Source organism: Manacus vitellinus, unplaced genomic scaffold (genome assembly GCF_001715985.3).
Source record: "Manacus vitellinus isolate BGI_N305 unplaced genomic scaffold, ASM171598v3 scaffold_36_pilon, whole genome shotgun sequence".
Taxonomy (NCBI): domain Eukaryota; kingdom Metazoa; phylum Chordata; class Aves; order Passeriformes; family Pipridae; genus Manacus; species Manacus vitellinus.
Genome location: NW_021940508.1, coordinates 6089209 through 6102695, shown reverse-complemented (window position 1 = coordinate 6102695; position 13487 = coordinate 6089209). Strand labels below are relative to the sequence as shown.

Sequence of the window (13487 nt, the reverse complement as noted above, 5' to 3'; positions counted from 1 at the left end):
GGAGCACTGGTGCTAGAGGAGCAGCACCCGGGCTCCCCAAAACTCGGGGACCTGGGAGGGCTGGAGGCTTGAGGATTCCCATCGCTTGAGGATGGGAATCTCCCACCCCCAGGGATCGCTGCCGCATCTTACCCGGCATCGTCCCCGGTGCTCGGCGGCGGGAGGTCAAACCGGGGCTGACTGGGAGGGGTTTGGAATGCTGTGAGCTGTGGCAGGTTCGGGAACGGGGCACTTCTCCCGGCTTTTCGTCGGGGAGAGCTGGAAGTAACGAGAACACTCGTGGAAGGCGAGGGTGTTGTTTTAACCTTTAAAGCCGGTGTCCGAACGCTGGCGGTGTTTGTGCTCCCATCAAGCTGAACGCCGGCACAAGTGACGGCATCGTCGCTTTATTTCCTTGTGCTGGATTTATATCTCCTGCCTCCATTTTCTGCCGGTGTCCTTAGAGGCTGCTGCTTGCCAAGCTGGTTCCTGCAAAGCCTAATGAGAGGGCAGATATTGGATTGCTTCGGGGTGCACAGCACGCCTGTCTGACCTGAGACGCTCTGGCGCGACCTTGGGCATCAAGGGAAGGGAGAGTGTGGGTCAGACACTGGAGATAAATGAAAGCTGCCACGGCAGGTTGGGATGAGCTGAGCATGTGGGAAAGCATGAAGTTCTGGTGGGGTGAGCAGGGAGAAGTGATCCTGGGGAGGCCACTCCTGGCATGTTCCCCCAGGGGTCTGAGAGTGGAATTGGCTTCTATCAGTCCTAGGAAAGGTTTTAAAAACAAGGAGCTGAAACTCAAAATACTGCCTCTTCCCCTGTACAAATTTAGGAGGTAGTTTGGTTGTCATCTTAAAGTACTTTTGCAAGGGCAAAGCTTCCTTGCAGCCTTGACGAGAGGAGAGGAAGTGCCGAGGTGGCGAGAAATACCTGTGTGGGTTTGAATTAAAACTTGAGGGCAGCGTTGTTGCCTGGCAAAGGGCAGCCAGTTCAGGGATGTGGGGACGTCTGGGAGGCTGTGTGCTCCGGGCATTGGTGGGCACTTTGATGTCTGCCTGGCAGAAGCATCCAGCTCATAGAAACTTGGGTGCTGGTGCTGCGAGAGGAGCCTGGACCTCAGTCCTGCGGAATGGTGTGTGGATCTGAACCTCTGGAGCCCTGCGGGTTGGCATGTGCTCTCCTGAATGACCCATGACGAGTGGCACCAGTGCCAGCAATTCTCTCAAAACCTGGCATGGCTTGGTGCATCAAGTGCAAAATCACCTGGTGCAGGTGCTGGTAGCTGCCTAGATGGCTGAGAGCGCCTTGGGGTTGCTGCACATCTTTGGCTCAGGAAGTCCGAACCTCCAGAGGAGCCACCACATCCTGGGCTGATGTGTGTCGTGTCAAATTAAACCTGATGATGGGTGTCCTCTTCTGCACCACCAGCCTGTCATGCAGGTGGCCTGGCTGGGGGTGTTGACAGCCTTGGGGCAGAACTTTTTGTTAATCAGGGCTCATTGGTGTAGCTCTGAGCGGGATGTACATGTATGGAAAGAAAGGGTTGTGCAGGCTGGGGCTGGCAAGGCAGGAGAGGTGCAGGCAGATTTCTGCAGAGGTGGGCTGGTGCGTCGTGAGAGAGGGTCATGACATAAATCTAGATCAGCTGAGTAATGTTCAGACAGGTTTTAATTCCACTGCCAATTTGAAGGGAAAGAAATGCCCTCCAGCCCCGACAGGGCTTTTGGGGCTGCAGAGCACAAAGGCTTTCTCCCAGTTATTCTGCAGTCCTGGCAGAGCTATTAATAGCCAGCAATTGGGCATTGACCACCTCCTCTTGTCTTGTGTGATTCTGGGAGAAGCTGGCAGGAAAAGAGGTGGCAAAGGACTCTGGCATTGGCTGTAAATCCCAAACCTTTCCTGATGTGTGCTCCTGGAAAAACTGCTTTTTGAAATCTGTCTGCCACCTCCTTTCCGAGGAGTCGTAACGCTCCGCTAGGCTGTGCTGCAGCCACTCTGCCTGGGCACCTTATTTCCTGTCTCCAGAAACCTGCTAGGGAAGCAGCTGGGTTGGTCCCCTGACGCTGGGTTGAAAAAGAATAATAATCATTTCCTTGAGAGACTGAGAGAGCACTGCCAAAACCTCACCTGGCAGGGTAAGGCCGTGGCTGTCTCAGCTGGAGAAGAGCAGTTGCAGCAGATGTAGCTGGAAGATATCGGCGGGCCCTGGTTCAGGGCGGTCGTGCAGGACAGGCTGGTTCTCATGATGCCATGGACCTCTGTGAGCGAAATGTCCATAGTCAATCAAACGTGAGGGTGGGTCTGTAGGAATGGAGAGCACACAGCAGTCAGGTCCTGGGAGACTGCAACCCAGAAAATCTCACCCTGAGAGGGATTTGGGGACCTTTAAATGTTGGTGAATAAAGATGAACGTCTAGTGACCACACAGCCAGAAGGTCGAGCGTGGGTTGTTTCTGTAGGGGAAGTATAGAATTAGCGTGTCATAGAAGAGCCTCTTCCCCTTGCTTCTGGGTATACATGTCCTGGAGGATTAGTGCTTGCCCATTGCCTGCCACCTGCATCCTGCAAGCCATTGGAGCAGGACAGACTGTGTTCTCCCAGCTGAGGTGGTTTTCTCCTTGGCAGTATGGATGGCATGGGTGCCTGCAGGTAGCTCAAGGAGATTGCCCCTGCTGTCCACCTGGCACCTGAGGGCATGGAGCTACTGGTTGGGTCTTGCCTGACTGTTTAGTAGGCAAAGTTCAGCAGCTTCTGGTCTAGTAGCTGGTTTCCGTATGCTAATTGCCTCCATATGGAAGGTTTAACTCGGGGCGGTTTATTAGCAAAGCCAGTCCTTTACAAGCGCCAACTCGGAGCCCAGCCCTGCTGCTCTTGCCTGGAGTGGTGCTGGCACACCCAGCTGCAGGTGTGCCCCTGTTTGGGTGTCTCGATTCCCAGACCTTTGGGTGAGAAATTATCTGATGGGCAGTGCAGGGCTATGCAGCAGGCGTGCGGGCAGAGGTGAGTCCCCACGATCCTGCCAGCTGCAGACTGCAACCATCACCCCCTCCAGGTCCAGGCTGCCCTCTGCCACCTGCCCCTGAGGATGTGGCACTGGGATGTGGCAGGACTGTGTGTGGCAATGGGTATGTGGAGGTGGAAGAGCAAGGCTTGTGTCCCTGGAGCAGTGTATGGCTTCTCTGGGCATGTACCTCCACTCCCAGACCTTCCTTAGCTGGATGTTCTGTACCAGACATGGAGGTGGTGGTGGTGGTGGTCCTTATGTGCATTCCCACTTCTCCATGGATGTCTGGAAAAGCCTCCAGTCCTGCATGAGCTGGGAGCCCTGCACTTGGGTATCAGAGTGCTCTGTTTTGACACTGGGTCTATGCAGTCAGCCCTGAGCAGCACGAGCTCTGCCTGCTCATGCCTGCTGACCGATGTGCGCTCCAGATGGATGGCAGGGGCTGTCAGCCCTTGCGCCCTGGGACACACATTCCTGTTGTACATCTCTACAAAGAGGGAAAGCTCAACCTGTGCTAGTCACATCCCGCCCAGTGACACTGAAGGGATGGTGGTGCCTGCTTTCTTCTTTCATACCTCTCTTTCCCTTGCAGATACTTCAGGTGGTGGGTCAAGAAGACTCGCATAGAGAAGAAATCTGCCTTCATTGACCTCTTGTGTGCTGTCCCTCTGCAGCAGATCTACGGTCAGCTTCCAGTCTGGGCACAGCTTGGGGGGGTGCAATACCCAGTGTGCTGGGTGGGCAGAGATTCACATGGGTGCTTGAGGGAATGAGTTAGGTAATGAGCCTGTGTGGTGTGGGCAGTGCTGAGTGGCCCCCCCTGTGGAACTGCTTGGGGAGGGTCCTTGAGCCAGATCCCACCATGGAGAGGAATGGGGGTGCTAATTTCTGATGTCTTTGCCAGGGTGTCCGCTGGGCGGGATCGGGGGAGGCACCATCACCCGTGGCTGGCGGGGCGAGTTCTGCCGCTGGCAGCTGAATCCTGGCATTTATAACTATGAAACAGTCATCGCCAACCAGGTAGGCGCAGCAGAGTATGCAGGGGGAGTCAGTGGCACTGCAGCAGCCTGGGCCATTGGGACATCTGTCATTGGGCTCGTTTCATTCCCTACATGTGTTCCTCTCCTCCTCAGTTCACCGTGTGCCTGCGTTGCAAGGGGCAGACGATTTACCAGCAGGTCTTGTCTGTGGAGAGACCCAGCACTCTGCAGAGCTGGAACTGGGGCTACTGTGGCCACTATGCCTTTTACCATGCCCTGTACCCCCGGGCCTGGATGGTCTATGAGCTCCCGGGGCAGAAGGTGGTGCTCACTTGCCGACAGGTCTCTCCCGTCATCCCCCATGACTATAAGGTAAGGAGGTGATGACATCCCAAAGGGAAGAGCTGTTTATTAGCTGGGCTTTTCCAACATTTCCCCATGTCTCTGCTCAGCAATGGTCCCATGCAGGGGGAACCCCTGCAGCAATGCAGGAGCTCGGGATGGCAGCAAGGGATGGCTCAGCGCTCCCTCACACTGCTCGTGCTGGCTCCCAGCCCCAGATGAGGGTGGCAGGCTGTGCTGCTGACACATCTGACCTTCCTCTTACCCCAGGGAAGCACGTGAGCCTGTATCAACCTGCCAGGCAGCTGAGGGATGAGACACTCAGCTGAGCCTTAAATGCCTCTTTCCATCTCCCTCTTGCTGGGTGTGGTGTTTGCTAGCCCAGGGCTCCTCTTCTGAATTTTGTATTACCTTCCCCATAAATTCCTCTGCTCCTGCTGGTCCTCCTCAGCTTGGCAACAGACTTCAAGACTGAGTTGTTCCTGGTGCTCTTGATCCCCCTGTGTCCTGCGTGGTTTCCCCTGCAGTGAGAGAAATCATCCTCCGGCAGCCAATGGTGGAGCACCAGCCATGTACACGGCATTCTCTGTCTCTGCCAGGACTCCAGCCTGCCAGTGGGAGTGTTCATTTGGGAGGTGGAGAACGGGAGGGATGAGGACGTGGAGGTGTCCATCATGTTCAGCCTGCAGAACGGCATGGGAACGAAGGAGGACAGGAGCGGAGGGCACTGGAACGAGCCCTTTGCCTTGGAGAAGGATGGTGAGCGAGTTGCTGGAGTCCTGCTGCACCACTGCACGAGTGTGAACCCCTTCACTCTCGCCATCTCTGCCCGGGAGAAGGTAAAGGACTGACCCTGGTGCTGTGGCTCCTACTGGGGGGTGGGGCTGCTTCCAGGCAGCTGATAGTTGATGGGTGTGTCAGTGGGTTGGGGTCAGCAGCAGTACTCAGTGCTGCCTGACTTCAGGGGTGGGGACATGACCTCCCTGTGGGCAGGAGAGAAGCTGTGGGTGAAGGTTGCAGGGCAGTGGGTGAGTAAATTTGGAGTTGCACTTGGAGCACAAGAAGCAGGGAGTGAGTGTGATGTACCAGTGTTGTTGTTGGGGGTGGAGAGCCTGCGTCTGCCCCTCCAAAGTACCAGCCCCTGAGGATTCTCTTCCCTTCTCCAGGCTGGCACGGCAGTCACCCACCTGACGGCATTCAATCCCACGGGATTGGGTAGAGAGGTGTGGCAGGACCTCCTGCAGGATGGCAGGCTGGATTCACCCACCGGTGAGTCCCTCCACCCTCCATGGGACACGAGAAGGGGGAGCAGGGGCAATGGGTGACCCCTGGTTGTGGGGCACAGGGTACCTGAGCCAAGGCAGAATTCCCTTCCTCCAGCCGCCTTGGTGCCATTGCTAAAAGCTCTGTGGGATGCTGTGGCTGCTTCCCAACTTTAGGCTGTATCCAACCTTTCCGTTGCTTGTCCTTGTGTGCTTCTCTAAAAGAGTGGTGTTCACACCACTGTGGGGCTGTTCCTGGCATTATTAGTTCCAGGTGCCAGTATCTCCTTAGTCTGTGTGGGGTTGCCCACTGAGCTGGGGTTTGTGCTGGGTAGCCAGGGTGCTGCCCAGCCACCTTCCCTCAGTCCCTGTTGCCAGATGAGTGAGCTGTGTCCCATCAGATTGGTTCCAGCAGATGTTTAGCAGCCCTTGGCATTTGGTGCTGCCATCACTTGCTGTCTGCTTGTTACTGTACCAGTTCCCCAAAGGTCTCCGGTATTCCCTCGATAACTCTGCATCATCCTTCAGCTGTCTGCTCCCTCCCTTGGGAGGAGCCTGGAAGCAGGGTGCTTCAGGCAAGGTCCCAGCCCTTGCTGCTCACCTCCTCTTGCCATGAAAAGTGACCATTTGCCTAATGTCTCTGTCAGCTTTTAAGCAAGGATGATGCTGACAAACTAGTGATGCTGACATTGGGTCTTTGCAATATTTCTTGAACCTTACATTATGTAAATGTTTGTGTGAATATTTCTGGAGAAATAAGCTTCCTGCCTGGATGCATTCAGAGCTCTTCAGGCTATTGGGATGTGGTTTTCCTTCATGAATGCCAGATATTATCATAGTCAGGATCTGTGCTTATGTTACAATGGTTGCTCTAATGAGTTTACCTTGTACACATGTCACAACCAGCATATAATTATGCAGCTGCCTCAGGGCTTTTCTTAAATACCAGCATGGCTCAAACACCCTACAAAAATCTGGAAACAATGACTGTCACTAGAAAGTCAGTGTCTCTGAGCAGCACAGAGTCATGGGACTTCTGTGCCTTCCACTCATGCCTGGTGGCTTTTCCTGCCTGATTTGTTCCTCTGCTTTGACTGAGGACTCCGCCCATGGAATGGATCTTTTCCTGCAGCAACAGTCATCCTTAAAACCCTGGGGCTGTAACTTGCAGGTTGCAGCAGGGCTGTGCTATGCCCAAAGGGTCTCAATCCCCTCTGGGGTGTGTGTGATCTTCCTTTACCCCTTCACAGGACTTCCTTGGTCTCTTACGAATACGATCATTTTTCCCGTCAGGTCAAAGCAGCCTGACGGAGAAGGGGGAGGTGACGGCAGCAGCGGTGTGTGCCAGCTGCAGAGTGCCTGCCCGGGGACACAGGACACTGGAATTGGCCCTGGCTTGGGATATGCCATGTGTTCACTTTGGCTCCAAGGAGAAGCTGCACTTCAGGTGGGTGGGTTGTCTCCAGTGGGGTTTGGCTCATGTCCCTGGAGTCCCCTGATCGCTGCCTCTGGGCTTGTGTTCCATGTGGGGAGACTTGTGCCACCCATTCCCTGCATCTGTGGCCCTGCCAGCTCAAAAAGGGGACCCTCTGCCCAACCCCTGCTCCTCAATGACCCTGCACTAGCAGCTGAGTTACTCTGGTGTTCCCTATATTCAAACCCCTCTCTCGTTTCCGGGTGGCTTTCCCAGCTGGAGCCCACGGTGTGCTCACCAAACCCCCTCTTGGCAGGCGGTACACCCGGTTTTTTGGCAGTGGAGGTGATGCTGCTCCTGCCCTGTCACATCACGCCCTGACACACTATGAGGAGTGGGAGAGGAAGATTGAAGCGTGGCAGAATCCCATCCTGGAGAACAGGTAGGGTGGATGAGAACCCCTTCGCGGTGGACTCCTGGAACTGGATGGAGTGGGAGCATCCCCACCTCGTCCACTGTGGCTGAGTTTCCCTCATTCCCACAGCCAGCTGCCTTCCTGGTACAAGTCAGCCCTCTTCAATGAGCTGTACTTCCTGACGGATGGGGGGACCATCTGGATGGAGGTGCCCCCAGATTGCTGTGCTGAGGACCTGCAGGGGCCTGCAGGGACTGGCCTGTCCCACCTCTTCCCTTTCCTGCGGGAATACGGAAGGTTTGCTTATTTGGAAGGTAACTTGCAGGGATGTGATGGATGGTCCCAAGTCAACCCCTCCCTGCTACTGTTACCAGATGTTTTTAACCTGCCATGGGAATGCTTTTCACACCACAATGGGTAGGGAGCAGCTCTGTTCCCAGGAAAACCCCTTGCAGCCCTGTAGGATACGGCATGAGGTCTTCCCCAGACTGCTGGTGCTCTGTGGAGAGAACAAAACCTGCTTGTAACAGGAGTCTCTGCCTTTGCTGGGAAAGAGCCCACCCTGATGGGCCATGTGTGAGGGAGGACCTACCCTTCTTTTGCCCTCCTTGAGGCAGGTCTGCTGTCCCTCACCACATCCCCTGTGTTTCCAGGCCAGGAGTACCGGATGTACAACACCTACGACGTTCACTTCTACGCCTCCTTTGCTCTCATCATGCTGTGGCCCAAGCTGCAGATCAGCCTGCAGTATGACATTGGTGAGGGAGCCAGGAGACCCTGCCTTGGGGCCTGCTGGGGTCTTCAGCTGGGGAAGAGATGGAGGATTTGGGACAGCTCCTGCCATAGAGACCTGTGCCATGGAGCCGGCATCCCTCTCCAGCTCCTCTGCTGTGCCCAGGACTTGCAGACCCCCAGTGTTGCTGCCTCAGCATCTCTGTGCCCAACACTGGATGCCTTCTTGCCGAACTGAGGGTGCACAGGTGGCTCTGTCTGTCATGGGAGAGCCCCTGGTTTTGCCAGCTCTGTCTGTGCCCCTTGCAGAGGAGACACATTTGGCTGTTTGCAGACCCTGGTGCTTTGGCTGGCCTTGGGGGCTGCTCAGTGGTGGCCTGAGCAGTGTTGGAACAGAGCCTTTTGCTGGGCTGTGGGAGGGCTGAGCTCACTGGGGTTCCTTCTTAAGGGGGTTCTTTCTTAAGGGGGTGTTGACAGTTACATGTCTCCTGCTGAATGGTGCCTTGGAGCAACCTGGTGTGCCCTCAGCCCTTTGCAGAGGGCTGTGATCTTGCAGCCAGAGCCCCAAAAGACAGCCTGGTGTGCTGGTGGTGGTGGCTCTGCCCATAGCTGTGCTTGGACCTTTCTGCTGCAGTTCCTGCTGCCCTTCTGACGTGCCTTGCTCTGTGTCCTGTGCAGCTGTCACAGTGGTGAATGAGGATGTCCAGCTCCGTCAGTACCTGATGTGTGGTCAGACAGCCCAGGTGAAGCTGAAGAACGTGGTGCCACATGACATTGGGGACCCAGGTGAGGGGTCTGCTGGGAGGCAGAGGGGGGTGCAAGGCTGCTCGTACCATTTCCTTAGGGTAGTTAAGTCCCAAGCTGTGGGAAATGGGTATGGTTCATGGAATACACTGTTTGTTGTTGTCAAGCATTGGAACCAGCTGCCCAGGGAAGTGGTGGGTTTATCATCCCCGAAGCTGTTTAAAAGATGTGTAGATGTGGCACTTAAAGCCATTGTTCAGTGGTGGACTTTGCAGTGCTGGGCTAATGGTGGGACTCGATCTTAGAAATCTTTTCCAGCTTAAATGATTCTATGATTCTCTGTTTTCTGGGAATGAAATGCTGGATGTTTTGGGATGGTGATGAAAGCTGTGCTGCATGGAGCTTGTACAAGAGGGATAGCAGTAGTAGGAAGGCTTTTCTTACTGGAAACGGCACGGGGTAGAACACATTATTTCAGTGCTGTTTGATCCCAGTGGCTTTGGGACCTTGCTCCTGGGTGGGAGAGGGGATGTTTGTTGTGTGCTGCCCTGCTGCATCCGTTCTGTCTGTGCTTAGGTGACGAGCCGTGGCAGCGTGTCAATGCCTACCTGATGCACGACACGGCCGACTGGAAGGACCTCAACCTGAAGTTTGTGCTGCAGGTGTACCGTGACTACTACCTGACACATGACTCCCTGTACTTGCGGGACATGTGGCCAGTCTGCCAGGTACTGGGAGGAGATCAGACCATGGGGCATCAATCCTTTCCCGCTTCCCTTGGGAGCCAAGCGACTTCCCGAGGGGATGGATGCTCCCGAGGCACGACCATCTCCCGCCTCTCCCACAGACTGTGATGGAGTCAGAGCTGAAGTTTGACACGGACAATGATGGGCTCATTGAAAACGGAGGCTTTGCTGACCAGACGTACGATGCGTGGGTGGTACATGGAGCCAGGTGAGCAAGAGGGGCGAGGAGGGGTTGGAGATGGGGACTGTGGGTAGGGGAGGGAGCTCAGAGCTGGGCCTTTGGTCCCCATTTGTTGTGGGAGCTCTGTGCAGCCCACGGGGTGTCCCACATTGCTGATCCTTCTCTCCCTTGGCTCTGGCAGTGCCTACTGTGGCGGGCTGTGGCTGGCTGCTGTCTGCATGATGTGCAAGATGGCCGAGGTGCTCGGGGATGCTGAGATCCAGCAGAAATACATGGCCATCCTGAGCAAGGGCAAGGAGGCATTTGAGAGGATGCTCTGGAATGGTGGGTGCTCGCTGGTGGGGAACCACACTCAGCTGACCATGTATTCTTTGGGAGGGCAATGGCTTCTCCTTGGATCACGGAGCCTTTGTAGGGAATGGTGGAAGGAAGGGACATGCTGCCCCTCCGAGTGGAAGGGAAGGAGTAGGTACTGGAGAGGGAACAGAATGGGTATGATGATGTGGGAAAGGAAGGAGAAGAGCCCTGTGGAAAAAGCTGCTGTGTTTCTGCCACACCGGAAGGAATGTAGGGATAGCCAGTATCCTCAAGTATTGATTTTAATGTTTCCCACCTTTTCCAGGAAAATACTACAACTATGACAGCAGTGGAAGTCACACCTCCAGCAGCATCATGTCAGACCAGTGTGCTGGGCAGTGGTTTCTCGGGGCTTGTGGCCTGGACCAAGGGGAGTTTGAGGTATGAGAAGGGGCAGCCTGGTATGGTTGGGGTGAGATGGAACCTGTGGCAGGAGGGGAACAGCAGCAGGACTGGCACGTGGTGGAGATAACACATTAGGGGCTGGAGCAGGGCCACTAGCTTGTTTGCCCACAGCAGTGGTGGAGGCTGTTGGATGGACATGGTGCAATCCACCTTAAACCAAAATCTGCCTGTGGAGAGGCTGTGCAGCAAGGTTGTGTAACCATAGTCAGCTATGGCACACTTGGAGGAAGGTCCCACTGGGATTTGCTCTTGGCAAGGTGCTATTTGCTTAAAACCAGGAGAAAAAGTATATGGAACTTTCCACGTTATTTGCCGCCCTAAATAATCCAAAATCCGTACCTGAGAGAACTATGGCTTATTTGGGTCCCTCCAGTCTGTTGCTCTTCAGTTGCAAGAGAGGAATTGACTGCAGATTCCTCAGGTGTGGTGGGTGGGAAGAGCTGGTGGTGCCATATCTGGAAGAGAGCTGAGCACTGGAGAGCCGTTGTATGGATTCTTTATGCCTCATGGGCAGTTGTCAGACCAAAGGTTTCTGGTGATGATGGACAGGCAGACAAGTGTGCTGACTGAAGGAAGGAGTGACTTTGTGTGTGGGAGGGTGATGAACCACTTCCTCATCTGTTGTATGGGCACTGAAAGAAAAATGGAGCTGCACACACACAGAGTCCCATTTTGGGACTTGTCCACCCATCCTTTTCAGCGTTCCCCTTTTATTCATATTCTCTTGTAAACAGGACCTGGTGTTTTTCTTTAGTTAGCTGGAATTCCCAGGATCATCCTAAACCAGTGCCCCGATCCCACACATTCACACTGGCATCAGGTGGTGGCTGTGCTCAGCCACGAGAGAACATCACACGCTACCATGCAGACCATTCCAAGTGGTTTTCCACGTGGAGAAACACAATATTGTCTCTTTCAAAGCACTTAGGCAAGGTCCATCTTCCCTTTGGATTCCCATTAACTAAGTGCAGGTGCAGAGTGACTGAGCTTGTTCCCACATGTTGGTAAATCAGAGGGGAGATTTCAGAGGGCTTGACTTGGGAGTTTGTGCTGAAGACTGTGGGCTTTAATACGAAATGGGCCTGGAGGGGTCAGGCCCTGCTGTGTTTATCCCAGTGTGGGACTGGGGCTGTGCCTGGGGCTCCAGGCAGGATCTGGCCCAGACCTGCAGTAATACACACTGGGGAGGAAACAGTGAAAGTGGTGCACTCCAGACTGTCCCTTGCCTTTCCTAGCCTTGGACTTGTGTTGCTGAAGGTGGCACTCTTCCCTGCCCTCTGGTGAGCTTTGAGCTCACTGGAGGTGGGACTGATGAACTTGTCTCCTCTGTTCCTATGAGCATCAAGGTGCTTTTCCATGTATTTTGATCCCTTGCCTGGCTGGCAGTGCTCCTGTTTGTAACCTCATTAACATGTCCTTGCTGCGTGCACAAGTCAGTCATGAAATGTAAGAGAAGCCTGTGACCCCGTCCTGAGGAAACTGTGCCCCAAAAGCTTGTGCCAGAGATGGCTGCTTCACACCAGCCCTTTGGTGATCCCCAGAGCAGCCCGTGGGCTTCTCTGCAGAGGCAGACTGAGGAAGAATGGCTGTGTGGATGCTTGGCTTTAGCAGAGCTGAGAGGGATTTGCTGATTTTCCTTTGAGCCTGCCAAGGTGTCTGGTTGAAGTGTCCAGCCTCCCCTGGCAAGCTCCTGCCTGGTGTCATCACAGCCTCTGCTTCCCTTGGCTTTGGTGTCACCAGAGTGGCAAGCAGGCTCTGGCAAGTCCCTGGGCTGTGTTGATGAGCTGCCTGGATCTTTGCTATCTTACAAGTGGTGCCCATAAAGGAAATGAGGGTGGTGTGGGTGTCCAGGTCCCCAAAGCAAAGTCCCAGGAGATGGCAGGGCATTTGGCCTTGCCTGTGGGTGAGAAGCTGGTTTTGGAGATGCACTGGTTGGATGAGCTGTTAGCCTGCTCCAGAGGAAGGTAGAATAAAATTCAGCATCTCTATCTTGAGCAGTTTTGGGATTTGTTCTGTTGTTTTCAGGGAAAGAGGAGATTTCACTTCCTGCGGTTATTTTTGTGAGGTGGGAATTTGTGTCAATTGACCCAGCGAGCAGTGTTGACCTTTTCCTCCAAGGAAATTGAATCCTGCTCTCTGGAGAGCCAGGCTGAGGGGTCTGCTTGAGCACTGAGCCCAAGGCTGCCCCCTCCCCATCTCTGTCCACTCAGGTTTTCCCCAAGAGTCACGTTGTCAGCGCGCTCAGGACCATCTTTGAGAAGAACGTGCTGGGCTTTGCAGGGGGCACCATGGGGGCGGTGAATGGCATGAGACCCGACGGGGTGCCCGACACCTCCAGCGTCCAGTCCAACGAGGTGTGGATCGGCGTGGTGTACGCCCTGGCTGCCACCATGATCCAGGAGGTGAGTGGGGACGCTGCCAGCGCACCCCTGGGCGCGTGTGCCGTCCCCTTGCACTGTGTGAAGCTGCTGATGGTCGTCTTCCCTTTGCCGCAGGGGCTGGTGGAGGAAGGCTTCCGTACGGCGGAGGGCTGCTACCGGACGGTGTGGGAACGGCTGGGCATGGCTTTCCAGACGCCGGAGGCCTACCGGGAGAAGAAGGTGTACCGCTCGCTGGCCTACATGCGGCCCCTCAGCATCTGGAGCATGCAGCTGGCCCTGGAGCGCCGGGCTGGCTGGGCACCTGCACCCGCACCGCCCTGCCAGGTCCCCATCCACCCGTGAGCCTGGTGGCACTGGGCAGGGCACCGGGTGCAGCAGGGGCTGGGGATGGTCCTCAGATGGCAGGCAGGGACCCTTCCCTCCCCCTCTGTGCTAGTACTCCCGTTGCTCTTTTCCTTCCCTACCTCCACTACATGCCCTTGACCTTCAGGGGCTTCCAGTCACTGATGCTGAGCACCAAGAGGGGGGGACCAGAGGTGTGG

At 55.2% G+C, this 13487-nt stretch overlaps 1 protein-coding gene and 1 long non-coding RNA gene across 2 annotated transcripts; one reads left to right on the top strand and one right to left on the bottom strand.

Moving 5' to 3' along the window:
* Positions 1 to 345: 345 nt before the first annotated feature.
* On the bottom strand, positions 346 to 2438 carry LOC108640517. The gene is made up of 3 exons (XR_001921227.3): positions 2346 to 2438; positions 2110 to 2240; positions 346 to 477 (listed from the first exon to the last, which is right to left on the bottom strand). It is a non-coding gene; the product is annotated as an uncharacterized LOC108640517 (long non-coding RNA).
* A 521-nt stretch (positions 2439 to 2959) lies between these two features.
* GBA2 (glucosylceramidase beta 2) lies at positions 2960 to 13287 on the top strand. The gene is made up of 17 exons (XM_018077165.3): positions 2960 to 2982; positions 3579 to 3670; positions 3891 to 4006; positions 4120 to 4338; positions 4908 to 5147; positions 5475 to 5577; positions 6864 to 7017; positions 7301 to 7426; positions 7529 to 7713; positions 8053 to 8157; positions 8810 to 8917; positions 9452 to 9603; positions 9723 to 9829; positions 9984 to 10126; positions 10425 to 10540; positions 12775 to 12966; positions 13060 to 13287. Exons 1-17 carry the CDS (start codon positions 2960 to 2962, stop codon positions 13285 to 13287), a joined length of 2409 nt encoding a protein of 802 aa, XP_017932654.3.
* The last annotated feature ends 200 nt before the right edge of the window (positions 13288 to 13487 follow it).